At 48.5% G+C, this 26,337-nt stretch overlaps 12 protein-coding genes across 12 annotated transcripts; 7 read left to right on the forward strand and 5 right to left on the reverse strand.

Annotated features, from left to right (window-relative positions):
- Positions 1-698: 698 nt before the first annotated feature.
- On the reverse strand, positions 699-1,338 carry BABINDRAFT_159296 (uncharacterized protein). The gene has a single exon (XM_019127575.1). It carries the CDS (start codon positions 1,260-1,262, stop codon positions 756-758), a length of 507 nt encoding a protein of 168 aa, XP_018988118.1. The 5' UTR covers positions 1,263-1,338; the 3' UTR covers positions 699-755.
- Positions 1,339-3,056: 1,718 nt separating this feature from the next.
- Positions 3,057-3,969, forward strand: BABINDRAFT_5703 (SUR7/PalI family protein; the record flags this gene model as incomplete). The annotated part of the gene is made up of 2 exons (XM_019132272.1): positions 3,057-3,103; positions 3,153-3,969. 2 exons carry the CDS (start codon positions 3,057-3,059, stop codon positions 3,967-3,969), a joined length of 864 nt encoding a protein of 287 aa, XP_018988119.1.
- Positions 3,970-6,307: 2,338 nt separating this feature from the next.
- On the forward strand, positions 6,308-7,180 carry BABINDRAFT_30753 (uncharacterized protein; the record flags this gene model as incomplete). Its single annotated transcript, XM_019131501.1, has 1 exon — positions 6,308-7,180. One exon carries the CDS (start codon positions 6,308-6,310, stop codon positions 7,178-7,180), a length of 873 nt encoding a protein of 290 aa, XP_018988120.1.
- A 1,149-nt stretch (positions 7,181-8,329) lies between these two features.
- On the forward strand, positions 8,330-9,811 carry BABINDRAFT_29776 (uncharacterized protein; the record flags this gene model as incomplete). Its single annotated transcript, XM_019131461.1, has 1 exon — positions 8,330-9,811. The coding sequence occupies one exon, from the start codon at positions 8,330-8,332 to the stop codon at positions 9,809-9,811; it is 1,482 nt and encodes a 493-aa protein (XP_018988121.1).
- A 133-nt stretch (positions 9,812-9,944) lies between these two features.
- BABINDRAFT_5706 (uncharacterized protein) lies at positions 9,945-11,021 on the reverse strand (the record flags this gene model as incomplete). Its single annotated transcript, XM_019132274.1, has 1 exon — positions 9,945-11,021. The coding sequence occupies one exon, from the start codon at positions 11,019-11,021 to the stop codon at positions 9,945-9,947; it is 1,077 nt and encodes a 358-aa protein (XP_018988122.1).
- A 1,385-nt stretch (positions 11,022-12,406) lies between these two features.
- On the forward strand, positions 12,407-13,486 carry CCP1 (cytochrome-c peroxidase; the record flags this gene model as incomplete). Its single annotated transcript, XM_019131464.1, has 1 exon — positions 12,407-13,486. One exon carries the CDS (start codon positions 12,407-12,409, stop codon positions 13,484-13,486), a length of 1,080 nt encoding a protein of 359 aa, XP_018988123.1.
- A 781-nt stretch (positions 13,487-14,267) lies between these two features.
- On the forward strand, positions 14,268-14,813 carry PAM17 (Pam17p; the record flags this gene model as incomplete). The annotated part of the gene is made up of 1 exon (XM_019130262.1): positions 14,268-14,813. The coding sequence occupies one exon, from the start codon at positions 14,268-14,270 to the stop codon at positions 14,811-14,813; it is 546 nt and encodes a 181-aa protein (XP_018988124.1).
- Positions 14,814-15,162: 349 nt separating this feature from the next.
- Positions 15,163-16,755, reverse strand: SEP7 (septin; the record flags this gene model as incomplete). Its single annotated transcript, XM_019131456.1, has 1 exon — positions 15,163-16,755. The coding sequence occupies one exon, from the start codon at positions 16,753-16,755 to the stop codon at positions 15,163-15,165; it is 1,593 nt and encodes a 530-aa protein (XP_018988125.1).
- A 942-nt stretch (positions 16,756-17,697) lies between these two features.
- WHI3 (mRNA-binding protein) lies at positions 17,698-19,377 on the reverse strand (the record flags this gene model as incomplete). The annotated part of the gene is made up of 1 exon (XM_019132275.1): positions 17,698-19,377. One exon carries the CDS (start codon positions 19,375-19,377, stop codon positions 17,698-17,700), a length of 1,680 nt encoding a protein of 559 aa, XP_018988126.1.
- Positions 19,378-21,103: 1,726 nt separating this feature from the next.
- Positions 21,104-21,978, forward strand: BABINDRAFT_159301 (uncharacterized protein). Its single transcript, XM_019127576.1, has one exon. The coding sequence runs from the start codon at positions 21,163-21,165 to the stop codon at positions 21,730-21,732; it is 570 nt and encodes a 189-aa protein (XP_018988127.1). The 5' UTR covers positions 21,104-21,162; the 3' UTR covers positions 21,733-21,978.
- Positions 21,979-22,175: 197 nt separating this feature from the next.
- MTO1 (tRNA modification protein) lies at positions 22,176-24,305 on the forward strand. The gene has a single exon (XM_019127577.1). The coding sequence runs from the start codon at positions 22,182-22,184 to the stop codon at positions 24,225-24,227; it is 2,046 nt and encodes a 681-aa protein (XP_018988128.1). The 5' UTR covers positions 22,176-22,181; the 3' UTR covers positions 24,228-24,305.
- Positions 24,306-24,344: 39 nt separating this feature from the next.
- Positions 24,345-26,301, reverse strand: BABINDRAFT_159303 (uncharacterized protein). Its single transcript, XM_019127578.1, has 2 exons — positions 26,229-26,301; positions 24,345-26,180 (listed from the first exon to the last, which is right to left on the reverse strand). Exons 1-2 carry the CDS (start codon positions 26,250-26,252, stop codon positions 24,639-24,641), a joined length of 1,566 nt encoding a protein of 521 aa, XP_018988129.1. The 5' UTR covers positions 26,253-26,301; the 3' UTR covers positions 24,345-24,638.
- Positions 26,302-26,337: the final 36 nt, after the last annotated feature.

The raw sequence follows: 26,337 nt of genomic DNA on the forward strand, positions 1-26,337 counted from the left end.
TTCTGTGTCAACAATGAAAACTGATGTGTAGTCTTTGCGGATATGTAAGTCTACCCAACCCGTTTTAACTTGCATTGAAATTTTCATCAGCCTTTTTTTCCTTTTCCGGCGCTAATGATGCAGGTTTGGTAGTGTGTGCACACTGAGTCGCGCCGTTAAAGCTTTCCTGGTTTAAGGTTAAGGATATCCCGTACAGGAGATACACAGAACGTTATGTGCGATCCCAGGGAATCACAAAATCTCCACTGCTTCCTATGCGATGGGTACTTATCGGTTCTGAAGGCAACCATGGTATACTAATTCTGGAAAACCATATAGAAATATGTTTTGTTCGAGGTTGTCTATCCTGCGATTCTCCCTTTTCATGGCCTTCAATGAGCTTGTGTCTCTGATTTTGAAACAGTCAATAAAAGGCGGTGTATCTAAATTTAACAAAAGAATTGTAGGTCACCATACCCTGTCTCTGCTGTAGTCATAGCTAGCTAGCAGAGTCCTAGAACAGGCGGATGTATACATCTATGCATGCTCATGTATAACTTGCATATGCGTTTTTGCCGGCCCAGAGATGTGATATCGGGAGTATGAATGGACCTAGGCCTAAAGTGGTTATCTTTACATGCGGCACCATAGATGAGAGAAACTAGGACAAAATTTAACTGTTGATTACTTGAGAAAAAAGGTTTTGTAAATATAGCAATGTGGATCAATGTTTGCGCCCCTAGATTGTGCATTTGAGTTGAGTCCCACACACAAATCTAGAAAGCACCCAAGACAGCAGCAACCCCGAAAAGGGAGGCAGCGATGAAGGTTGTCTTCCAGTTTTGGTCAGAGGTACCCATAGCACCGGCCGCAGAAGTAGAAGAGGTAACGGACGACGTTTTAGAAGAGGCGGAGGAGGTCTTGGAAGAGGCAGAAGAGGTCTTGGAAGTCTTAGAGGAAGCATTCGTGAGAGCAGAGGAAGCTCTAGAAGTAGATGAAGCAATAGACACTCCGATTGGAGCTGAAGATGCGACAGAGGAGACTGCAGAGACACCAACGGAAGCCGAGGCTGTCGAAACAACGGAGGCTGTCGAAACAATGGAGGCTGTCGAAACAGTGGAGGCTATCTCAGTACCGGTAGAAAACTGGGAAGCGGCAGACGCGGTAGAAGCAATAACTCCAACAGCGGTGGAAGTGAGATCACCCGCGATACTACTCAAGGGGGCAAGAATCGCAGCTGGGTTCGTGGTAGTTTCACTCAAGATAATATTGCTAATACTCATTGGAAAATTTGGACTGAAACTTGGATCTGATTTGTTTCGGTTATGTATAAAATCTTTGGAGAATATACTTACTGACAAAAAGCTCTACGTGAAATATAAAGGAAATGTGGAAACTGCACCTATTTATATGTTCACGACGTGTCGATGTCTGGACCGTTTTCATTGGTATTAATAAAAACGAGGCAGTGGACCCGCATAAGCTGAAACCTATGAAATGAGCCTTGTCTTGTAAACAAGTGCATATTTACCCGCCATTCTCCTGTCTGCTTCAACGTTTCGGCAGCCTTACATCAGGGAACAGACAGAATTCTCGAAACAGTCGGTTCCGGTAAACGCAAACTAAATTAATGCGAAACACTACTTGAGAAGTCATTATAGGGAGCCCACAGGGGAAAGCTCTAGATCTCTTGGTGAGCAGAGATTATGCCTAACTCTATACTGAACACAGACAACCACGTAATACTACGTAAGGCATGCACAGGACCTCCACTATTTAAAAGCCAGAATTGGCGGTCCAAGGTAAACTAGAGGCAAGCCATTCGCACGCCAGTAATATCCTCATAAACCATTCTTTAGCGCTCTTATAGCTTCCAAGGGCGTCAAATTTGGTGCTTCTCGCCAAATTATGCTTTTTAACATCATTGTCGTTTGGTATACAATGTCCAATAAACCAAGAGGAGATTTTCCGCGTGTCAAGGGCCGAACGTGCGCTTCCTTGGTGTAGATACGACCTAAACCTTCAGATCCTGTCCTGTTCGTCCAAGCCTAGGCACCGGGCTATGTCTATATCAGTGCAAAAATATGGTACATGAGACAAGGAAATAAACGTGGTTTGAGTACCCCCAATAACCCTTAGAGCTCATATTTACGATTTTTAATTAGCTTGACAGAGCATGTCCTACCGACTGGCAGACCCCCTGTAACCGTAAATATTGGGTGTTAGTATCCTGTCTCCCGCATATATCAAATATACTCTATATATAGCTTCGGCCCCCCTAACCTCCCCTCTTCCATTCGGAGCCGGTGTAGACCGACTTTGCATGTGCATCCTGTACCTACCCACTTGCTGCGTGCTATGGCTTCATCCCTCGTTTCCTAGTAATCTCTTCGCTAGAGAGCATCTAGATTGAAGCCCTCTGGCACCATTTCCATCCAAAGCCGAGGATTCATTACGAATAGTTCGGTTCAGAATTGCCCAATTGGTTACGCAAGGGAATGTAGCGACAAGATGCTACACCCATGCAGGCTGTGCCGTGTACAGCTTGGATGGCGCAGCAATACGAAAATCTGCAGGTGTCAACCTCCCAGATACACCTCACGGTATTTCAAATACTACGTCACCCTAACGTTTGCGGCAGCAATCTGAATCAGAGTTCAAGCTTCACGATTCAAATGCAGTAACCCCTAGATAAACCTTGGGTTTAGCAACCTCTGAGTGCTTGCTCTTAGTGGCAGCTGCATCTAAAACGTCACTTTGACGCATGACAACAGCTCACCACGCACACACAGTGCAGGAGAATACTAAAATTTCCTTAATTTGTTTGTTTTTTCCAGCTGTCTGTTGGTTGCGCAGGCCTGTGTTGTTCTTTTTCTCCTTCCCGTATGGCACGCACGCTTCGCTGTTTTGGCTTTGCTAGCAGCCGCTTCTGGTGACCAACCTGAGAATGAGTAGCAAGTGACGGCCGAGTCCAACCTGCCCACTTTGTAGTGTCACTCGCTACCATCTATATATATAATCTCCCCCTCCTAAAACGCACACACACCTTGGACAACTATATATCCAAATATACCAATATGTTAAGGCGTCTCTTTACTTTCGTGCCGATCTTGTTCCTCGCAGGGTATGTAACCGTTTTGGAACTGTTTCGGACTCCATACTAACGCCCCTAGTTCGGCCTTGCTAACCTTCTTAATTATCCTCTCAGGTGCCACCCACGGCTCCTTCTTGACTAAGCTTTACTGGATCCAAGCCGATACCTCCAGCATCACCAGCACCACCAGCGCCGACTTTGCCACCTCCAGATGGACCAGCAACGGTATCTGCAACGTCGACGGCGGCAGCGTCATCGGATGCATCAAGAAGCCTGCGTACCCATTCTCGCCGGAGGACAACTTCGGTGACTCCGATACCTTACCATCGGGCTTTGTCACGTCGCGCAAAACCTACTACTACTTGACCAGATTCGCCTACGCTTTCTGGATTGTGGGCCTCTTCTTCACCCTTGTGGCGTTGTTGGGCTCCTTTGGTTTGTTGTGCGGTACCGGCCGCATCATTGGCTTCTTGAGTGTCTTTTCCGTCTTTATTGCGTTCATTTTCATCGCCGGCGCTTCCAGTTTCCAGACCTCCGCTGTGGTTTTGGGCCACAAGCAATTCAAGGACGCTAGCATGAGCCCTAAGTATGGTGTCAAATTGTTGGCCTTTGCCTGGACCTCCACCTTCTTGTTGATTGTTTCCCTGTTCAGTTTGTGCTGCGCTTCCTGTTTCGGTGGTCGTTCTAGCCGCTCCAAGGGAGCCTACGGTGCCGACCACGAAAAATTATACAGAGACTCGAGATTCCCGGACTCTGACGATGAGGCTGCTCACCCGTACGCCGACCAGACTGGCGTTGTGGAGGCCGAGCCGGCCACCGAAAACAACTCCAAGGGCATTAAATTCTTCAAGGTGAGAAACGCCAAGACCAACTCCCAAACGGTAAACGCTCTCTAAGGAATAAGTTGAGTCGTAATCAAGGTTCTGACGAAGCAAGTCTCCTGCTCCCTCTCTGCCTTGCCGTTTCGTCCTGAAACTTTCCTTTTTGTCTTACTAATTTCCCATTTCTACCCCCTTTTAATACCTTTCTATAATACTAATTTCTTATTCAAGCATTGGCCCTGTAAGCGTGGTGTATTGGGTGGTAGCTCAGGTTACACGATTATGCTTAAAGTGAGTGATTGGGCACCGAATAGCCCTTAATGACTGTGAATTTCATGGCCCTCTTTTCACAATCCGAGCTCAGACGTCGCAGGGACATTCTGCCCTAGTCAATGCCAGACTTGTATCCTTTAGCCTCACTGTTAGACCCCAGAACCGCTACAGCTGACAATCAAAGGGGTATTTTCGGACCGTTAGTGTGAACCCCGCACTAGCCAATGATATTGTCTTAAAGTACCTTGCTTTGCCACGGTGTCTATAATGTAGCTCGGTTTACGTACAGCAAAAGTTGATATGACCCACGTGTAGGTTAGCCCTGGTTAACAAGCCCCCAAACTTTAGATTCCAGCTGACAGTTTTAATGGCAGCCACCTTATATAATGGAAACACCCTATTGATAATGACTGTCCAGAAAAAGACCTGGATTTTTGACGTCAACTTGGCACCTTCCTGGCTCGTCAGGTCACGGTCATAGCACCAGCTCATTCTTTCCGAGCTTGGTAGTTCCCGGTATTTGTTTGTATTTCTCTCCCAAACTATGTCAATGTTTCATACGTAGTGTTTTGATTGCCCTCAAGTTTTGGTATTCTGCAGGGCCATCAGTCTCGAAATCGGTCCATAATGTATACAGGATAACATAGATCTGACCGTACCCATGGTAGCTTCCTCTATCGCTCTCTGATCTGGTGAGATCAGCTCGTCTATCAATTAAATCCACTGACATGGTGCTATACCTATCGGGGATTGTTATCTTTACGCTGGGACACACCGCCACTGACAATGCGGGCGAAAAAGCTACGACTGTCGCTATGTGTGTGGCATGATGTTGCGGAAGAAAGCGCCCTTTGGGAATTATCAATAATCGAGTCGCTATGGTTGGGATAACAACTTGATTAGAGTTTTGTTTATAATTTATGCCCGGATGATGATATTTGAAGAGGATTCCTGATAAGCGGTACCGTGCGCAAAAGATGACCCACCGGCCCACCCCTCATTTTACTCCAAACCTTGGTCTCGGGCCGGCCATTAGTCTGCCAATCCGTAAGAGCCACTTCCTTCCGAGCCGTGGTTAAGACTAATCCCCTAGCTCGTTTTTGGTTCATGGGAAATTTCGTACTTTTGTGGGTGTGAACCTAGACCAACCCAGTAGATAAGGTGCTTTTGCCGGCCTGAGTGACGAGGGAAGAAAAGGCCAAACGACGTCATCAGACGGAGCTATTGCCTTTCAAGGCAATTCCCCCCTCCACTGATAGCCAAACTTTTTCTTTTTTCCGAGAATCCATGCAGGAAATTCCCATTGCGCACTTTCACGGGCGGGAAAAGTTGACTTTCTCCATGCATGACGCTGATTACACTTCGGTCGTTCTGTTACAAACGGGTGCCATATAACATCCCGGTTGTTCCATATATCTATTCTCACTTCCCTGCTAACCGAGAATATTCTTACGTAACTTCTGATAACTGCTTTTCCCCTATTACATGACCCCAGCGTACCCCGAACCATTCCTCCATTTCTTCCTCCGTTTGACAAATAGGTCCCCCAGTGCTGTGTAATGCGCTAACGTCTTTTGCCATCAAAAGACCCTCTAACCATTCATATTTTTCCGTAACGATCTATAGCCACAACTCATAAACTACACAAGCCATGACAACCTGGTATCGTTCCACCTCCGTCACGAGCTTCACGTCTGCCGCGAGCAGCGACATTGAGGCAATGACCCATCATATAACCCCCCAAACCACTGCCGCGTCGTGTGACGAGATGATATTGGACATCCGCAAGGTCTCTATAGACGAAACTGCGTGCTTTGACACGTATGTGGCTGTGTCCCCACTTCAAAACATATCCGATATCGAACAGGAAACGCCCGCAGAAGAGTACCCCAACTTGGAAGACTCCGCTTATCTGTATTGTTTAGCTGTGCCCAAGGGTGCGTCAGACACGGCCCCGGCCAGGAGACTCCTTGCAGAAGGGGCCGGTGGCTGGATCTATGCGGCTAGGCTGAATCAAGCCCCCTCTTCCAAAGTCGTGCTCAAAAAGTTGAAAATCGAGCTCTCCAGCTGCCACATAGAAGGCCAAGCCCCGTCTACCCAGCACTTGTATGATACCTTATCACTTCGCGAATTCAAAATCATGCAAAAATGTAATGCCAACTCCAACATCTTGTCCGTTCTAAGTCTCCTCAAGGACCATACCCCAGAGGAAACCGAGGAGCAGACGGCTATTCCCTACCGTTGGTGTCTTGTGCTACCTCTCGCGGACGGTGGTTGTCTCAAGACTTTGCTCGGCGATGTGCGGTCACGCAAGCTAGCCTTTCCTTTGGATTTCAAAGACTTGATTTTCAAGAAGCTAGTCAAGGCGGTAACTTTCCTTCATAGCCACAATCTTGTGCACCGCGATATCAAACCGGAAAACGTCTTGATTGACGGTAACGGGGAGTTGAAGTTGACCGATTTCGGCTATGCCCTCGACTTAGGTGAGGGCGGTAGTGTCTCGGACCTTGCCCCGGCCAAGATCAATCTTGGTACCGTATCGTACAAGTCCCCTGAATTATTCAACCCGCGGTACAGCGGTGCGGTCGCAAAGGACTCTGATGTCTTTAGAAAGTTTGACTTCCGGGCTGTGGATGTGTGGGCGCTTGGTCTTTCGTACTTGGTTATCCATTTCATGATGAAGCCATGGGACGAGGCCAGCGCCGAGGATCTATACTACAAGGCGTATGCCAGTCTTTACAAGTCAGAAGAAGTTGCGAAACAGTACAAAAAGCTTGTCATGAACAATGCGTTTGAAAAGTCTGCTGCGTTTAAAGCTGATAAGCGGAAATCCTTCGAGATCTTTTGCCGAATCAAATCCATGGATACCAAGGAGGTTGTCATCAGAATGTTAGACCCGATACCTTCCACCAGGTTTACCATTAAGGATGTTTCCAGAAGTAAGTGGTTGACCCAGTGTGTTGATGACAACAAGGGGCTAAGCGACTGGGTTAAGAAGGCGGCTAGGGGTTAATATCGGCCATTTTCAACGGGTTTGTACCCGTTTCTTTTTGGGGTATCATTGGGAGTAATCTGTAAGTAATTTCTCGAGTCTCGTTTCGTGTTTCATAATAGACTATATCTCTAACTTTTACGTAATAAATATTTTCCAAACGGTATTTGCCTTTAACTTTGACATGGTGTATGTCGGAGAGACCTTAACCTTAATAAGCTATTTATAAAATATATTTATATTTATAGTAACAACTAAACAGCTGTTTATGATATTACCTTATATATAAATTACAGTAACCAAGTATTTGTACACATACGCTGAAAAAATGATATATGGGAATATATATGGATATATACACCGACCGAACTGGCCTTGTAGTCACGTTCAACGTCTTGTTCTGCTGACTTCCACGGTTACGCGTGCGGCAGAAAATTTCACTTCCTAATAATAGCTGGAGCAGGGCGAATATCCAGGGCCTAGACCATAAACTTTAACCTGTATCAATCGAGAGATTGCAATACGCTGTTCCTATATACCAGACGCCAATTTCACGTGCCTCAACCAGAAATACACAATTGCGTCATATCGCGCAATTGTAAACTGTGGATATGCAGGCCCTTCCAATAAGCTCCGGTGCAGAGAATGCAGCAATCAACCCAGGTCGAAGAGGCTTCCGGTGCTGAAACCGATTAAGATTTGCGGCATTCCACGATATTAGTTTAGTACCGAAACGATCATGGACTAGATATAGTTTAGTATGCAGCTATTACCAACAATTCTTCATAAACACTCCGTTCAATATTTGATTCTCTAACCCTCTGACACACCAGAACCTCAAGACAAATGTTATCTATAAATGTACGATTACCTCGAGGCTCCCATAGACCTGTAAACTATTGTGGCTGACTCTGGTGGGTTCAGACATACTAAATGCACGTGAGACCAGCAGTGCAAGGAATACAACATCATGCATAAGTGTGTTAACGAGAATATTTAGAGAGAACTCCCCAATCTCATGAAAAAAAAAAATTATAAAACGAGCCGGGCATCTCATCAATGTGACACCCTTCAGCCTTCAGTGACATTCTCTTTGCCCTATTTTTTGGTCTCCCAAATTGCACTGGACCCCGCCACATGCAACAAAACCCGACATAAGCAAAAGACAGAATGACAGCCAAAGCCGAGACCAACTCCCGGTCATCCTCCACCACTGGGTCAGCGGAAAAAATTACCCTTGCGGCGCACTACAAAAGTACCGATGTGACCCAGGATAAGTATCCGGACGACGAAGTAGCCTCTGATTCGGAAGTTCAGATCCACTACCGGAGCTGCTCGTGGCAGAGAACCGCGGGCCTTTTGTTCTCGGAGTACATCTGTCTTGCAATCATGTCGTTTCCTTGGTCCTACTCGGTCTTGGGATTAGTGCCCGGCTTGATCTTGACCGTGTTTGTTGCCTTGACCGTTTTGTACACGGGTTTGGTTATTGGCGATTTCTGTGCCAAGTACCCGCATATCACCAACGTTTGCGACATTGGCCAACACTTATTCTGGGGAAAGAAATGGGCTTGGTACGCTACCGCAGTGTGCTTTTTGTTGAACAACACTCTCATCCAGGCCTTGCACGTCTTGGTGGGGGCCAAGTATTTCAATACCATTTCCGACAACACCACCATCTGTTCCCTCGTATTTTCCGTGGTGACGATTATCGTTTGCTTTTTATTTTCCTTACCCAGAACCTTTTCCTCAATGTCGGGAATTGCCTACTTCAGTGCACTCACCATGTTTGTGGCCGTGATTCTTTCCGTTATCTTTGCCGCTATCCAAGACCACCCCGAAGGGTTTCACCCAGAGGTTCCCGTCCAGTGGAATTTGTGGCCAGAAAAGGGAACCACGTACGTTAGCGGGATGTCTGCATTCTTAAACATTGTGTACACGTTTGTCGGCCAAATCACCTACCCGTCCTTCATCTCTCAGATGAAGGAACCAAAGGATTTCAAGAAGGCCCTCTACTTGGTTACCGTTTGCGAACTTATCACCTTTGCGCTTGCAGGTTCCATTGTGTACGTCTATGTGGGTAATGCATATATCACGGCTCCGGCCTTCGGGTCATTGATTGGCAACTATAAGAAGATTGCCTTCTCTTTTGCTTTACCCACCATCTTCTTTTTGGGAGCCTTATACGGCAATGTGTCTTCCCAGTTTATTTTCCTCCGGATCTTTGACGAGAAGTCTCGTCACCGTAATAACCATACCAAAAGGGGGTGGACGGTCTGGGTATTGCTCAATCTTGGTTTGTGGGCTATTGCCTTTGTGATCGCCGAGGTGATTCCATTTTTCTCTGATTTGTTGTCCTTGATGTCTTCGTTGTTTGACTGTTGGTTCGGCTTTGTCTTCTGGGGGGTTGCATATTTCCAGTTGCGAAAGTCTCATTACGTCGAGACGTTGGGCGAACAAGACATTAGTTTTTTGGAAATCTTCAAAAAGGAGTCATTCGTCGGTAAACTTGAGTTCATCAGTAACTTTGCCTTGATTCTCATTGGTATCTACATTTTGGGACCCGGACTCTATGCCAGTGTGGACAGTATTGTCCTCTCGTACCAATCTCATCTTTATGGGTCGGTTTTCACCTGCGTAAGCAACGCTATCTAGTTTTTTTATTATTTATTTTAGTTTATTTTTCATCAATCTTTCCCAGTTCGGCGCCCTTATGATACCTAAGAGACTTCGAGGGGAATATACGGAGTTCTAATTAATTATATTTTGATATATATGGGTATTGCGCCTATTCCAAGAACGCTTCAAAAAATACGTCCTCGGCAGATTCGTCAACATAGTTAACATTGACTGGAAGCTCAAACTGCTCGGCGTCAACCTTCTCACCAGATTCACGGTTGATTCTAACAGCATGGCCTTTTACACGGTGAGTGATGGTCACGACGCTAGGAATATTGACATTTGGCAACACGTTCTGAAGCAACAACTTCTGGCCAACGATTCTCTTCATTTGGTTCTTGGACGTGGCCGAAAAGCCCACATCCGTGGCTAAATCGTCAGAAACAAACTCGAAGCTGGAAATAACCTTATGCTGGTCACAGCTCCTGTCATATTCAGAAGTGGACGTGTTTGCAACCAACTTGTTGAGCAACTGTTTTCTGGTGGTATCGAAGTGCTTCTGAAGATCAAGGGCCGACGCAGAGGAGTTCAGTTCGTCATCGGAAACATTGGTACTGCTCAAAGGAGAGCCAAACTGGGACGCAGTGGCATCATGGTGGTTGTAGGCGGTATGCTCGATCAAGGAAAGCTTGATACTGGAAACTTCGTACTCCTTGCCACGAATCTCCTTGGCATCATCCAAGTGAATTTTGATAGGCAAGTACTGTCTGACCAACGGGGTGTGATAGTTGGCCTTAATGAAATCCCCCAAGTGCTTCTTTTCCGAATACGCAGTGGATGAGCCAAACGAAGAATGAGATCTGACGATCTTGACGCTCAAGTAGCTGCTCAAATCGATTTTCAAGCTGGGCGCGGCGATGATTGACTTCAACAAGTTTTCGTCAAGGTAGAATTCAAAGGGGTATGTGTTTGTCGATCCCTTTTCCAACTTGGCACCGGTAATAGCGTCCTTCACAAACGATCTGTAGTTGTCGCCAAGGGAAAAGTTGCGCGAGATGTCGTACTTCTTGACATACGGATTATGCAAGGTTTGGTACTGCTTTGTGAATTGGTTCACCAAAGTGACGGAAATCTCCTTCAACGAGATGGCGTTCTTAGCAACGATGACCAATTCACCAGTGAGGGTATTGTCGATAAGCGACTTTAAATCGATCTCGACGGAGCTCAAATCAGAAAATCTACCCATGGTAAGCGATAAGGATGGATACAACGGTATGGGAATTTCCAGTGCGGAGTGTATGTGATTATGGAAATACTTTGGATCTAAAATTGAGGGTGACAATCGAGCTTTATATATAGTGATTTGTGTAGCAAAAATGCCTCATTGCTTTCTGGCAAATCTCGTCATAAACCTAGACCGGTTGGCTGACAATTATTTCCTGATGCGCATGTACACCGTTGTAAATATATTTCTTTTTATCTGCTGAACGATGTCGGAGTTTCCACTGTGCGTCAAGCCGTAAACATTTGCCGTTCGGTGACAATTAAGGGTTATCCTACACTTTTCGCAAATAATGGCGCGGTAGACCGGAAATCTCTACTAGCCAAATATACATACGTTGATTTTGAAGCTTTTTGATCAGTTCTAAGGACCTCTAGGCCCACCCGTGTTATATCGGAGTGGCTTGCGCCGAATACGCACGGCGTGCAGGGCCAGAGTCCATATTCGTTGCTTTGCACAGGCCAGAGAACGCTAGAATATGGCTCGATTTGAGCCATGACTCAAGCATCGCGAATTATTAGCATATGGTTCTGCCCTGTACGGGTAAATCCGATCCGAAACTCGAAATCGGCCTCTCGGCGCCTGATTGTAAACGCTGGGTATCGGAAAGACCCTTTTGTCCAGATTTTTCCGACTAGTTTAAATAGAGCGGATGTAACATGATCCGTATATCATACTTCATTATTAGTAGTGCGTAGGATAGAGGTATAACCACGCTGCCATGCATACTGCGCGTTTCTTCAGTTGCCACCATTACACGCAGGGAGAAAGTTTCGACTCAAAGCCTTACTAAAACGGCTGTCGAATAGTCTCGAACATTCGATGCTACCGGAACGTGTAACAGATCATAAACGATCAAGCCTTTGCTGCATCCGTAGAGTAAACTCCGGGATCAGCGGGCCTTCCGACCACCTCGAGACTCAATTTGTCCTCACATAGATCTGGTTTATACTTCACCCAAGTTCCCTGTATCGTTTAGTGAGATTCCTACCGTGCATTGACGCCCGAGCCTCTCACATGCCTGCGGAACCTGATGGCCAGCCACAGCTTATAAACTATGCAGGCATCGAGGGCCAACGCGAAGCCAATCGAAGGCCGCGACTTTCTATCTTTGTCATCGTCATGTACCTCGGAAATGTCTGATTACCGTATTAGGCAACTTCCGCCCATCATATCCGCATCTGACCCTGTCTCTCTCCGCTTTGCCGCATCTCCCCTCACTTTCGTCTTCACTTGCGTGAGGGATACCTCCCAGTTGCTGTCCGGCCACGGCTCTGACAACACGCTATATAACACACGACTTCCCCTCCTTTTTTATGTCGGGCTCGGTCTCACCATATCACCACATCATGGCTTCTGTTGCTTCCAACTTCACCAGAGCTTCTTTCAAGCAATTGCGTCCTCTCAAGATCAAGGCCAGCTCCAAGACCTTTGTCAGATCCACTGCGGTTGTCGGGTTGACCTCTGCTGCCTTGGCCACCTACTACTACAACAACGACAACAACAACAAAAAGAGCAACGGTAATGCTGCTAAGGCTTTGTTCGGTTTTGGCGGTGCCTCTGGGTTGAACGCGGCCCAGGTGTCATCGAAGGCCCAGGACGAGTACCAGGAAATTTACAACGCCATCGCGAAGAAGCTCCAGGACGAAGACGAATACGACTACGGCTCTTACGGCCCGGTCTTGGTCAGATTGGCGTGGCACTCGTCTGGTACCTATGACACCAACGACAAGACCGGTGGGTCTTACGGTGGCACCATGAGATTCGCCCCAGAGTCCACTGATGATGCCAACAATGGGTTGGAGATTGCCAGAAAGTTCTTGGACGAGTTCAAGGTCAAGTATGACTGGATCTCATACGGTGACTTATGGACCCTTGGCGGGGTCTGTGCCGTGCAGGAATTGGGCGGCCCTAAGGTCAAGTGGAGAGCCGGCAGAGTCGACCAGGATGCCTCCAAGTGTCCTCCAAACGGAAAGTTGCCAGACGCCTCCAGAGACGCCCCGTATGTGAGAAACTTGTTTGCTAGAATGGGCATGACCGAGAGAGAAACTGTCGCTTTGATTGGCGCCCATTGTTTGGGTGGCTGCCACGCTGACCGCTCTGGTTACAAGGGCCCATGGACCTTCTCGCCAACCGTCTTCACCAACGACTTCTACAAGTTGATTTTGGAAGACAAGTGGCAGGTCAAGAAGTGGGATGGCCCTAAGCAGTACGAGGACGTCAAGACCAAATCGTTGATGATGTTGCCGGCCGATATTGCCCTTACCGAGGACTCTTCGTTCAAGAAGATCTGTGTTGAGTACGCCAACGACCAGGACCTCTTCTTCAAGGACTTTTCCGCTGCGTTCCAGAAGTTGCTCGAAAGCGGGATCTCCTACACCAAGAGCACCAAGGAGTTTGTCTTCAAGACCTTGGACGAGCAGGAGTAGGTCCACTGGTTAGACATATTTATTAAGCATTTTGTGAAAAGGGCATGTGTAGAGCTGAATGTAGATGTGGGTTGGAGCATAAACGAATACGATTTCAGCCACGGCTGCTAGTTATGTGAAAGGGGTCAAGCTTTGGGGTGCTCAGCAGCTTCAACTCTCGCTCTTTATTTTCCGAACTTCTCGGGGTGAGCGCAGGATCACCCATTGGGCTCGTTGACCATAAATAATAATATAGTTGTCTAAGGACTAGAATTCTCGTAGTTTTATAGCCTAAAATTTACTGTATTTTTTTTTTTTTTTTAATAAACTCTCGAATTATATGTCAAAATCAGCTTATGACCTGTATTTATCCTATACGGCGTAACTCCAAACCACGTTCTCTCGGATATTGGTGCAAGAATCCCAAGATCTGAATGGCGAAATAACACAGTCCAACGTTGATAAAGGTCTTTTCGAATACTCTAACCATAATTTCTAAAACATTAAGCCAGCACGCCAATCAATCTATGCCCTCCGATGACTATGCACAGACCTATGAACTAAACCACCACTGCAACATTTAAGGCTATTTCTGGATATCCCACCGAAGAGGACCTACAGCCAAACATCTAAAGCACTAATAAATAGTAGCCTTACAGCACAAGCATATCCAATCGCAGCAATAATAGATCTATGCAGCAGGTTAGTGTCCGTACCGGATAGCCTCACAGAATATTTCAGGCAAGCTACATGGTCAGCACCAGACATCTCTTCACCCTAGCACCTACACAACATTCCCACCATGCTCAGATCTATTGGTATTTTGAAAACCTCCATGCGCGCATTCTCCACTGCGAGACCGTTATTTAACACCCAAACCCCGGTGGTGCCTACCTTGACCTGGAACGAGTACTTCCAGAAGAAGAAGGAGAGAAGCTGGATCAACACGTCCTCCGGGATCACCACCTCCTTCCTTTCCACCACCGCCGCATGGGCATACATTTCGACCGTGACCATTGATCCGACCCTGACGATGTTCGGGATGGACCCGTTGATGGCGCTCTTTGGGGGTATGATGTTGTCCACCGCCACCGGCTACATGGTTGGTGCGTCAATCATTGGTGATCTCGTTTTTAGCTTGAAGAATAGGGCGCACATGCCAGAGTTTGTGAACAAGGAGAAGATCTTCTTGGAGCGCATCATCAAGAACAGACCGGACCCTTCCAAGTCTAATGTGGCCAACCCAGTGCCGGACTACTACGGCGAGAAGATTTTCTGCTTGAAGGACTACAAGAAGTGGTTGAAGGATTGTAACACTTACAAGACCAGGTCCCATACTTTCTTGTAAAGAAAGGCTGAAACGTAGCCTGGAGGTGAGCTTTTGTTAGTTCCCAAGTTGATAAGACTTGCTGTCAATGTATATATATATCAGTATGATTCACGTAAGGATGTGTAGGAAGAGCAGTGGCACAGGAGTTTCTAAGTCGGCTTTTCGCCAGTTCTGCTAAATTCCTGTCCCGATGGCCTACACCTCTTGGTCAAGGCTTTGGATACTTCAATGGTTGTGGCATATTGAGCCTAAACGTCTTATAGATTTCAATTGACTTTACCCATCACGCTGTATTTCCACGCTTTGGTCATAGCGTTCTGCCTACACCCAACTTTACATCCAAATATCCACTGGCTCGTTAATTACATCACTGTTCCTGCAAAACCGAATGCAAGTCGGTCAAGGTCTCCTCCTTTTTGATGGCAGACTCGTTCTGCTCGCCCTGTTGGTGCTGTTCGCTCTGCGCGTTCATCGTGCGCTCCCTCAACCGCAACTCCTTCGCCTTGCGCTCCAACATATCCGCACGCATCTGCAACTCGCGCACCTGTCTTTCCTCCAACTGCTGTAACTTCAACTTCTGCTGCTCAATGCGCTCGTGGTTCAACACATACGGGATCGTTTCCGACATCATGCGCATCTGCTGGCGCTGCGGCTGCGCACTGGCGCTACCCACGCTGGCCCCGTCATCGTACACACCCTGGATGCGCACCGACGACTGCGATGTGTCTGCTCTGTGCGTGCGCGAGTCGTCTGTCGTGCGCGACTGCACCGACGATGTGTCGTTCTTTAACGTAGCAGGGGAGCCTGACGTCTCTTCGACGTCGTCAAACAACATGGATGACTTGTGGGTCGGGGTAGATGGCTCATAGAGCGCCCTTGTGGAATTCGCACCAAGCATCGATGTGGTCAGCTCCGAGTTGGCAAGCGCGGCGAGATTAGACAACGACGGCGGCGGCTTCTCCCGGGCCGGATTACCCATAAACGAAAAGTCTCTCGGCAAGAGGTTGTTTGCGTTATCATCCTCAAACTGCATCCCGCCGACGTTCGAAAGGCGCTCCGTGCGGTAGTTCTCATAGAGAAAGTCGTGGGTGAGGTCCTTCAAGTCCTGCAAGTGCGAGCCAAGCAAGACGGACTTGAGGATGGGAAAGTCGGAGTACTTGGCGTCGTCGATGTTGATGAAGCCCCACGGGTACTGTCTGCCGCGCACCTGGGTGCCATCCTCTCTGGTAAAAACCTCCTCCGACGCAATCACCGCGAACGGCTGGATCTTGTTGAGAAACTCAATCTCTTGGATGACATCATAATCGTCTTCTTCCTCATCGTAGGTGAACTCGAAAATCGGTACGTTATACTTCTCAATGTCCTCCATGATTGTGCGCTTAAACCGCCGCAACTCCACCTCCGTGAAGGAGTCCGCGCGCGCAACCACTGGCAACACGTTCACGTACTTCAGCAACTTTTTCATGCATTCCACATCGATCTCGCGCAACCCGTGGCCCGTAGGCGTGATGAAGTAGAGGCACACGTGAACCCGCGAATCCACAAACTTTGGGTTGCGTCTCACCTTTGTCTCCTCTGCAAGCACTAAATCGAACTGCTGCTTGAGGTAGTTGATGACTTCGCGCGTACAAACCTCGTTGTTGATGTTTTCGCCAAACCCGGGCGTGTCGATAATGTTTAAAAGCAACTTTGAGTCGTCTTCGTCAATGATCTCCACGTTCGTCTCTGTGATCGAGATTCCCGGCTCTTCGTGTGCCGTTTGCGGAAGGAACGTTCTCTCCCAAGCCGACGCGGTCATATCCCCGTCCGATGACTGGTACTTATGGTCCAAGATTTTCTGGTCAAGCAATGAGTTGACGAACGTGGTCTTGCCCGTCCCCGACTCGCCCACGATCATGATCGTGAGACGGATCCCCTTTTTAGCCTCTTTGCGGCGGACAATTGCGCTTCCTCTAATCATTGTGTGTGTGTAGAAGGAAGGTGATAGGAGACAATGGCGTGCCATTTTGGCAACTTGTTGTTTTCAAGCTCTCACCGCTGGTTATGAGTGGGGCGGGACCTGCAGTACGCGCCGGCCGGGTAAGCGGCTGGAGCCTGCCTTTGTTACACCAATACGGCGATATTCCAGTTTGATGAATAAATATGAGGCTGCCACTGCCAATCGGGCACGCATTATTGTTGATTATTTGCATTTGGTCCATCTTCTGAGAGCTTCGCGGTCTTTGAAGAAGAGTTGCACGTGACGGTGTTGTAGATCGGCTCTACATCGCTTGAGACCTAGGCCAACCAATGGTGATTGTCAGCTTATGCTCGGGTGATGGCAATTGACTCAGGTTGATCGTTGGTTCAATTCTTGACAGCAATTTATAGGCGGAATGCCCGGTTGTGGAATGCGACACCCGTGGGCCTTGATGGAACGCTAAGCGCGAATACTAGTTTAGTCGAAACCTTCGCTGCACGCTTCAAACGGGATGCATGGTGAAACAGCTGTACGCGTCGATCGCTTTCCAAAATTACGCCATAAGTACCGCGTGGTTTTAGAGCCTTCCTTCCTCTAGTCGCGCTACAATTGAAGGAAAGAGAAAGATGTATCGGGACACACATGCAAAATGATTGAATTATAAGGGAGCAAATAAGTAGTACAAACGAATGGGTCAGAGAAAGCGACAAAACAATGGAGAAAAATGTGGTAAAAGGGATAGAAAAATAAGTTGCAAATTAAAGAGGAAATGAGAATGACTCCATACAGGAGAAACAAAAAGAATGAGTCGAGGGGGGGGACAATCAATAATCGTGGATCCAGCAGTATCATAGTTCCTGAAGTGTACGCGATGAGATAAGAAAAGAGCTTCTCTTCGAGGCGTCTCGGCCGGGTGAGTTTCCAGGAAGATTCTCAGCCCAGCTACTTGGCATACAGATACGAGTACCCGTTAGTGTTAGTGCTGGTTCTTCTCTGGTTGCCCGGCCCTCTGACACCCAACGGATTCTTGGAGAAACTCAAACGGATGCCTCCCTTGCCGCCCACACCGCCTGGTCGAGGCAACGCACGGCCATACAATTCGGCCAACGCTCTGGTGGCATGGGCCACATCTTCAAACTCCACAAAACACATTGGCCCGTGGCTGTGCGGGGTGGCGGCAGCAGAGGAGGTGGACGCCGTACTGGCGCTGGACGACGTGGAAGCGCCGGTGGAGGTGGCGTTCTTGGTTCTAAACGATAACCGTCTGAATCCCTTCTGTGGAGCAAACAACGAGCGTAACTCGGTTTCGGTGGCATCTGGCGGTAAGTTACCGACGTATAACGTGTTGCACGGCGGGTTCTGGTCTGCCGGGTTGGCTGGCGGAGGAACTCTCGCCAAGAGTGACAAGTCCGGCAACACAGAGTTTGGCGGCAGGCCTGACTGAGGAGCAGAGATTTGGGAAGAAGCTTGAGCCTGGGAAATAGCCTGGGCCTGTGTCTGCGGTGGTTCCTGTGACTCAGACGACGAGTTCACAGGCTGAGCAAGCTGCGGTTGTTGTTGTTGTTGCTGCTGCTGTTGTTGTTGAAGCTGGATTGGATGCTGCTGTTGCTGCTGCTGTTGAGTTGGTGTCTGTGCCTGCTGACTTGCAACAGACTGCTGAGTTGGCATTTGCGACGGCAAGGCATTACCAGCAGAGTTTCCGTTTCCATTGAAGAAAGCAGAGTTCTGTCTTCTGCGGTCCCACTCAAAGCCCGGAGTCTGGGGAGCAGACTGAGCTGGCGGGTTTTGGCCACCAGGTAACTGGATAGAAGGAGGATGGGCCACTGGGCCCCACGGATCGCCTCTCACTAACTGCTCATACTCGCGGACATCGTTCTGGGCCTCCATGAGCAACAAGGACTTACCAGAGCCCAAGTCTGAAAGCTGGGACGAAGTAGGGGTGGCACTGACGGGCGGTTGTTGAGCCTGCGATTGGATCGCAGTGTTCACCGCCAATCCAGCGTTGGGGTCATTGCCACCGTTAAAGGGGTCAGAGAACATGAAGCGCGACCTCTGGGTGCCCATGGATGGACGCTTGCCGGAATAGCTGTCGTAGGCTGTGCCCGGTGCCGGGTTCATGGAAGAGTTGGTGGTTGGAGGGGAAATGTTGTGGTTCACACCGGGCAAACCGAGAGAAGCTTCGTCCAACTCAACTTTGATAGGACCGAAAGTGGGCCCGAAGATGCTGCAGCTGTCAAGCAACTGCGCGACGCGCTGCATCGCGGGCTGGCCCTTGAAACTCGCGAGGATGTACTGTGAGTCGGCAGACAATGTGACGCCCACGATCTCACTCGCACACAACGCAAAGATCAAGTGCGCCTCGCGGATGGAAATGTCCGGCGGGAGGTTCGATATTCTAAGGGTGTACGGAGGCGGAAGGTGGAGATGCGGCGGTGGAAGAATGTTGGTGTGCTGTGGCTGAGTGTTGAGCGACATGTTCATCATGGAGTTACTCAAGGACGAGGCCCTGCCCAAAAGCAGGTCGTTCATCAACAATGTACCCGAGGTGGGCGACGTGTTCATGTACAGCGGGAGCTCATTACTCGATAGCGTCTGCTGGCTGTGTATATTTGAAGACAACATGAGGAAAATAATTAGTAGGAAGATGGGGCTCGATAGAACGGGTTCTCAAATGGGAAGTCTGATGCTTTCGTGGTCGTACAATCAGGTGCCTTGGAAGAGGTCAGATGCTGTTGTTATTGATTGATGGACAGATGTGGAATGCGTGGGGCTTCGACAAATCTCAAGGGTGGTATCGAGACTGAAGCTTTCGGGTTGATTGTTCCTAAAGACGGTGGCAACCGGGGGTTTGGCTAAGCTTTAGACGCCAAAGCTGGGGAACAAGGTTACTTGAGACTTTCGGAGAATCGCAACAAAAACAAAAACGGGCTACAAGCGGAACACGTTGGGTATTCTCGGTCGTTGGTGTTGCTTGTGGAGGCTAAAACGGCGGCGGTGCACCTGCGTGTTATCTTTAGGGGGGAGTACAGATAAAGCGGCGATGCGGGAAGGGAGAGATGGGCTCTTGGATTTGGCTGAAGAACGGGGATGCAATTGGTAGAGAGATGGTGTGAGAAAAGGGGGAGATGGTGTATCGTTTTAGTTGTAATGCAATTCAGTTCTCGTTTTTCTGGCGGCTGTTTTGATAATTAATTACAAAGTGGTGGTTTCGCAGTGGGCGAAAAAGAAATTCAGCGAAACGGGAATTCTGTTCTGCCCTACTTTGGCGCGCCGAAAAAGGTCGTTTTTGCCCAAATACCCGGCATGGAGCGTGAATTGCTTTTTTATGCCTCTGACACGGAAAAGACAGTTGCTAGGGCACGCGATCATTCCTAGTATAACTGCACCAAAATTAATTTAGCAAGCTTTATAGCTCATTCTAGGGTGCTGAACATTGGTATTGACCGTTTACCAACGGAAACGTGCTGTTTGGAAGGGATATATCCTCTTGATGAGGTTCTAGTACCCAGTATTACACAACATGACATGATTTACGCCTGGCTAGCTGCGGTGCAGGACCCCTGCCCGTTTCCGTAGAGATAGGTATGCATCTAGCCCAAGGTCGCAGTAGGTCGTAGCCACGTATGAACTTGCGACGCGTCGTAATGTCATGTAGCGGCAACCATACAATAGGCTGCTGGTGTTCACGGTACGATCATCACGTGGGAAGGAAATGAAGGAATCTTGACACAACAACGCCGGAACAGCACAGGCAGACATGGGCCGCACACAAGGTGCGCTTTTTTCCTATTTGGGTAATATTGCTCCGAGAAATGGCTGATGGTGGTTTATGCTCCGTGAAGTCCCCTTGTGAGATTATGGAATCTGCTTACTCGGGGGAACTTTGAAAAAGAAGATTGGAGATTGACTGTTAGAGCTCAGAGGTGTATTTGCCGTGCTTTTGACCCAGCATTTTTCACAATTGGTCTAGGGTCAGCAGAAATAAGCGAATTTTAGGTAGAGAATACTATTCCGATATTATATTATTAGGGTTACAGGTGGTTTACGGTCTTGACGAGCACCCTTGCATTCGGCGTATATCCCCGAGAATAAAGTAGCATAATTGGCTATGATGGGAGTTCTCAGGCAGCCTCTATTCTCAGGCAGCCTCTATTGCCTCCAACTCTCCTCTATATATCACTCTATTCCCAACAGTAAACCTGGATAAATGTCTGTCCTTCATCCTGTTCAACTTGTAACCCCTCGACACAGAGTATGCAACCAATGCGGCTTGGGGTTGAAAAATTATATCTTGCATGAAATTTTTGAAACCAAACCTTCTATTTGGGTTTCCAATACTCGAACTTGAAACAGTTGGCTTTATCTTTCGTTTAGAAATCTTCAAATAGCTTCTTTTACCTCATCACAATGCCCCAGTCGTCTCTGGTATCTCTTCAGATACCAGCACAGCCGCGTACCCCGAAGCAAAAGCCTTTGAGCCTGCAACCCAGCCCCTGCCCCAGATGCTTCCAAGGTTCTGTTTTCAGGTTTCTTATATCCCCGAAAGAGACGATAGTTTCATGCGATAACTTAGAGTGTGATTACCCCTTCAAATGCCCACAAGCCACAAGAGACCATGATCTCAAAGTTGAGCTACAAGGCACATCCTCCAAGCGTCAACGTATCGATAATCTATTTCAACCCACTACAACGCAGGATATCTTGGACAGCTGCTACCAAAAGATTAAACTGTTTAACGGCACGGACCTCACGGTGTCCAGTGAAATTTTGGAGAGCTCGAGGAGGGAGAAAAATCCCTCGGGTGTCAAGGTTGAAGTGAAACTTGAATCGAGCGAGGACATTCTAATGCAGCTCCTCGCTGACCATACTGCTATGGCGGTGTCCAGGGACGAAGAAACGACAGGGGTTGGGTCAAAAAGTCTATATATAGATGACAGGATTGCATCCTTTATCACCAACCAGCCATCAAAGACTTGACTGTTTTCCTTGAGCAAATGAATGTCATCCCAAACACAACGACTTGTACCAATTCGCCGATACGTCATTTAGTCAGCTCTATCTTGCGAATCTTCACCCGATAAAATATCGATGCATGTAGCAATGGTTTGGATCTCAGTGAAAGATAATTTTGCTCCACCTGGTAAATCACAGACTTAACCATAGTTCACTCAATATTAGTATAGCAGCTGTAGCCACATACTATACAGAAAAATATATTTTGTAATAGCAACCAACTTTGAGGCTTTTTAAACCAATCTATCTCATTCAAAATATCAACCTGATCTTCCTTTTATACGTTCAGCGCCTATGTTCTCTATCCGTAGAATTAAGACCCGCCGCATGCACCTCATCTTCCTGCACCCAAATTTTTTTTACCTCGATTTTTCATCACCGATTTATATCTATCCCTCCACTCTCTACACAGCATGCTCACATTAATAAAAAGAGGGGCGGTCTACCAGAGACACACCTTCCAGAGAAACGTCTCTCTCTCCTCCTTACCCCCAAATATTCTACAGGGCGCACGTGTAGCGCCGGTAGTGGTCATTGGCGGTGGCCACGCGGGGTGCGAGGCGGCCGCTGGGTCTGCCAGGTCCGGCATCCCGACCCTCCTTGTGACCCCCGAGATCTCCAAGATTGGAACCTGCTCCTGCAACCCATCCTTCGGTGGGATAGGCAAGGGAACGTTAATGAAGGAAGTGGATGCTCTCGACGGTGTGTCGCCACGGATCGTGGACAAGGCTGGGATTCATTTTAAAATCCTCAACTTCTCCAAGGGCCCGGCTGTCCATGGTCCGCGTGCCCAGATCGACAGATACATCTACCTTAAGGAGATGCAGAAGGTTATATTACACTATGCTAACTTGGAGGTCATGGAAAACAAGGTGAAGGACATCATCGTCGACAGGGCCGAGGCGGGTTCCGACGTTGACGGAAGATCCTTCGGAAACGTGGTGGGCGTGATAATGGAGGACGGTACGGTGTTGAAAACCGCAAAGGTGGTCATCACGACCGGCACTTTTCTCGGCGGTGAGATTCACATTGGGTTGAACGCCTACCCCTCTGGACGCATGGGTGAAGAAGCCACATTCGGCCTATCCAAGACCTTGGACGAAGCGGGGTTCCGTTTGGGGCGGCTCAAGACCGGTACCCCACCACGTCTCTCTTCAAAATCTATCGACTACACCAACCTAGAGGTCCAAGCAGGAGACAGCCCGCCGTTGCCAATGTCGTTTATGAACGACACCGTCGCCCTTGCCGACCAGCAAGTGGTTTGCCACGGAACGTACACAAATACCGCAGTACACAAGCTTATTGCGGAAAACTTGGACAAATCTATCCACATCCGCGAGACGGTCAAGGGTCCCCGTTATTGTCCGTCTATCGAGTCAAAAATTGTCCGGTTTTCCCACAAAGATTCGCACCGTATCTGGCTCGAGCCTGAGGGTATTGATACCGATGTGGTATACCCTAACGGTATCTCCATGACCATGCCAGAGGATATCCAGCTCCGGATGCTCCGGCTTATTCCGGGGTTGGAAAACGTAGAAATGCTACAGCCTGGCTACGGGGTGGAGTACGATTACGTCGACCCAAGAGAGCTCAACAGCACCTTGGAAACCAAGCTTGTATCTGGGTTGTACTTGGCCGGCCAGATTAATGGGACCACAGGCTACGAAGAGGCGGCGGCACAGGGGGTGGTGGCCGGGATCAACGCGGGTTTGGCCGTTAAGCACAATGGCGAAAAAGCCTTGAAGCTCAAGCGCAGCGACGCCTATCTCGGTATCTTGGTCGACGACTTGATAACCAAAGGTGTGGATGAGCCATACCGCATGTTTACGTCACGTAGCGAGTTCCGCATCAGCGTGCGCCCAGATAACGCCGATGCGCGGTTGACGCCGCTTGGCCGCGCCTTGGGTGTCATTGCGGACGACCGCTGGAGCAGATATTCCCAGGAAGCAGAGACGGTGGAGGCTTTGCTCCAAGAGTTGAAGAACGTGGTGAAGACGTCACATAAATGGACCACAATATTTGAAGGCTTGAAGCTCGGGAACGACGGAAGTAGCAAGTCGGCGTTCGAGCTCTTGGCCCACAAGGACGTTTCCGTGGAGATGGTCATGCCATACGTGGCAAGTCCGGAGAAGTACGCCGCCATGTCGCCCAGATTGAAGCAAAAGGTGGCGATTGAGGGAAAATACTTCCCATATCTCGAGCAGGAGCGCCGCTTGATCACCGCGTTCACCGCGGATGAATCGATGCCCTTGCCCTTAAACTACGACTATTTTCAGATTCACAATATCGGTTCAGAAGCCGCCACATTGTTAAACAAAATCCAGCCTGAGACGATTGGCCAGGCAAGGCGCATCCAGGGAATCACCCCGGCCACATGTCTCATGTTGTACAAAATTTCCAAGTATGGCGTCGCCAAACACGCGCGAACCGTGCCATTAGATGACAGAATGAGGTTTTGACGACGATGATTAGTCTTAGTCAGTTGTATATAGATAAGGGTATGAATTGCTAGGGATTAAAGCCCCAGTGAAGGGAATATTCAACACAGTGTAGGAATTTATCGTGATATATCAGGCTCAGAGAGTATTACAAAGCTAATTGTATTTATGCTTGATATGAACTAGTTCTGACTAATTTTCCGTCTGCCGGAGGTTATCGATCACTAAAACTTACCCAGGCGAGAGAAGTACATCCATGGTGTACTAGAAATTGGACGGTATAATATAATTAACACTTGTCAACAGAGGCAATCTATCCTGACCAATCCCGAAACAGCAACAGATCTGACTCTGACGCGTATCTTTTCAACCTCGACTCCCGAAAGGTTATATTCATGATAAAACCTTAACTGGAATGGAAGCACCCCTCGCTTAACCCTCGTCCAGATCCTCAACCTTTGGTTGTCTCTTGGCAAGCTTCCGGTGAAGCTTTTCCTCGCGTTTCAAAATCCACTTCTCCACCTCAATCAAATTCTCCAACGGTAAGTGGTCATGGGCCAAACGAAAGAGACCCCCAACCGTCCTTCCACTGCCTATTCCCCGTAACCCATCAGACCGCTCCAACAACTTCTGTCTCTGCATGAGAAGAATTACATCGCCCGTATCTATCGTCTTCCTGCCCGCGTGCCTGGCATACGCCTCGAGATCCAGCACCTGCTGGGAAAAAAACTCGTCAGTCATCGATGATAGCACGTTGGCCATCTCGCCAGACACTGGCCGTTTGGACTGCAAAAACTGGGCTGCGAGATTATTAACGAGTTTCTTTGGCAACGCCGCCACGGACTGGGGTCTGGGGAGTCGCTTATTCTTAGCCAAAGGCCGTTTCCGCACTGTCACATTCACGCCTTCGGGACCAGGCGGGAGGTCTGGATCGGAAAATAGAGGTGGCGACTGGAGTTCCAGATCGGAAAGGGGATGTGGAGACGGGTCCCGAATAATGAAATCACTCTCGGCAAACACATCTCTCCCCATATCAGGCATGATTCCCTCAGGAATGGCGATATCGGAAAACAAGTCGCTCCGCAAGGACTGCCTGTTCCGTCCTTTTTCTCGCACGAGAAAATCAGAGTCCAAGTCCGGTGGGGGGTAGTCCCCTCCCATATCAAAGTCCTGGTAGTTTTCATTTTCAGATGCCACGCCAAGACTGCGTTCATCACGAGAAGCAAAGTTTGCCGGTGAGCCCAATACGCTGGGTTCCTGGGAGTTGTACCTGGGGGACCCAGCATGAAGGTGCTGTGCATTAGAGCTATCAAAGGGGGGGTTGAGACTATGTCCCCGGGTAACGGAAGATCTCACAATGTGTGTTTGTTCATGAATCGCCATAGAAAAGGTTTGTCCTGGAGAGCCATAGGCGGGTGGTATTAAAGCTCGCTCGTGGGCGTTTCCATCGCCAGACCTCATAATACCTGGAGACCTTATATCCAAGTCATGCTCGGAAACGCCGTCCGGGGATTGGACAATCCTGCTGTGAGACCGCTCGAGAGGCTCTTTCTTTGCCAATGCATCCAATCGCTGCAACTCCCTGAGCCTGGATATCTCAACCGCTCTCTCGGCCTCTCTTTCAGCCTCCCTCTGAGCCTCCACTGCTTTCTCCTTGACAATGACCCGAGATAAAAGTCGTAAAGTGTTGGTGGGTGTGTCTCTCTTTATATGGCCCCTGTGCCGCCTTCTGGGAGTGACATTCTCAAGCGCCAATCGTCCATAGGGGGTCACGGGCCTTTTCGGGGTATGTCTTCGGGGAGTCACCCGGGGGGTGGCATTTCGCAATATACTGGCCACGCGAGGGGGCGACTGTGGGGACTGTCTAGGCGTAGTTGTGGCTGAGATTCGTAGAGGAGTTCGCAAAGGAGTTTGTAAAGGAGTTCGCGTGGGAGTGCGGGCTGGGGTTCGCGGAGTTGTGGGTCTGCTGACGGACTTAAAGGTTAGTATTGGCAAAGACCAGGAAATAACCAGTATACATACCAGTTGGCCGGTGGGAGAACTCATTCTAAGCTTGTCGTCAGGAAAAGCCAATAGGATCTTCCCTCGTACGTCTTTTGTGTTTATTCTACGGCTTCAACTTATCTCCATG

The sequence above is a fragment of the Babjeviella inositovora genome (assembly GCF_001661335.1).
Source record: "Babjeviella inositovora NRRL Y-12698 unplaced genomic scaffold BABINscaffold_1, whole genome shotgun sequence".
Taxonomy (NCBI): domain Eukaryota; kingdom Fungi; phylum Ascomycota; class Pichiomycetes; order Serinales; genus Babjeviella; species Babjeviella inositovora.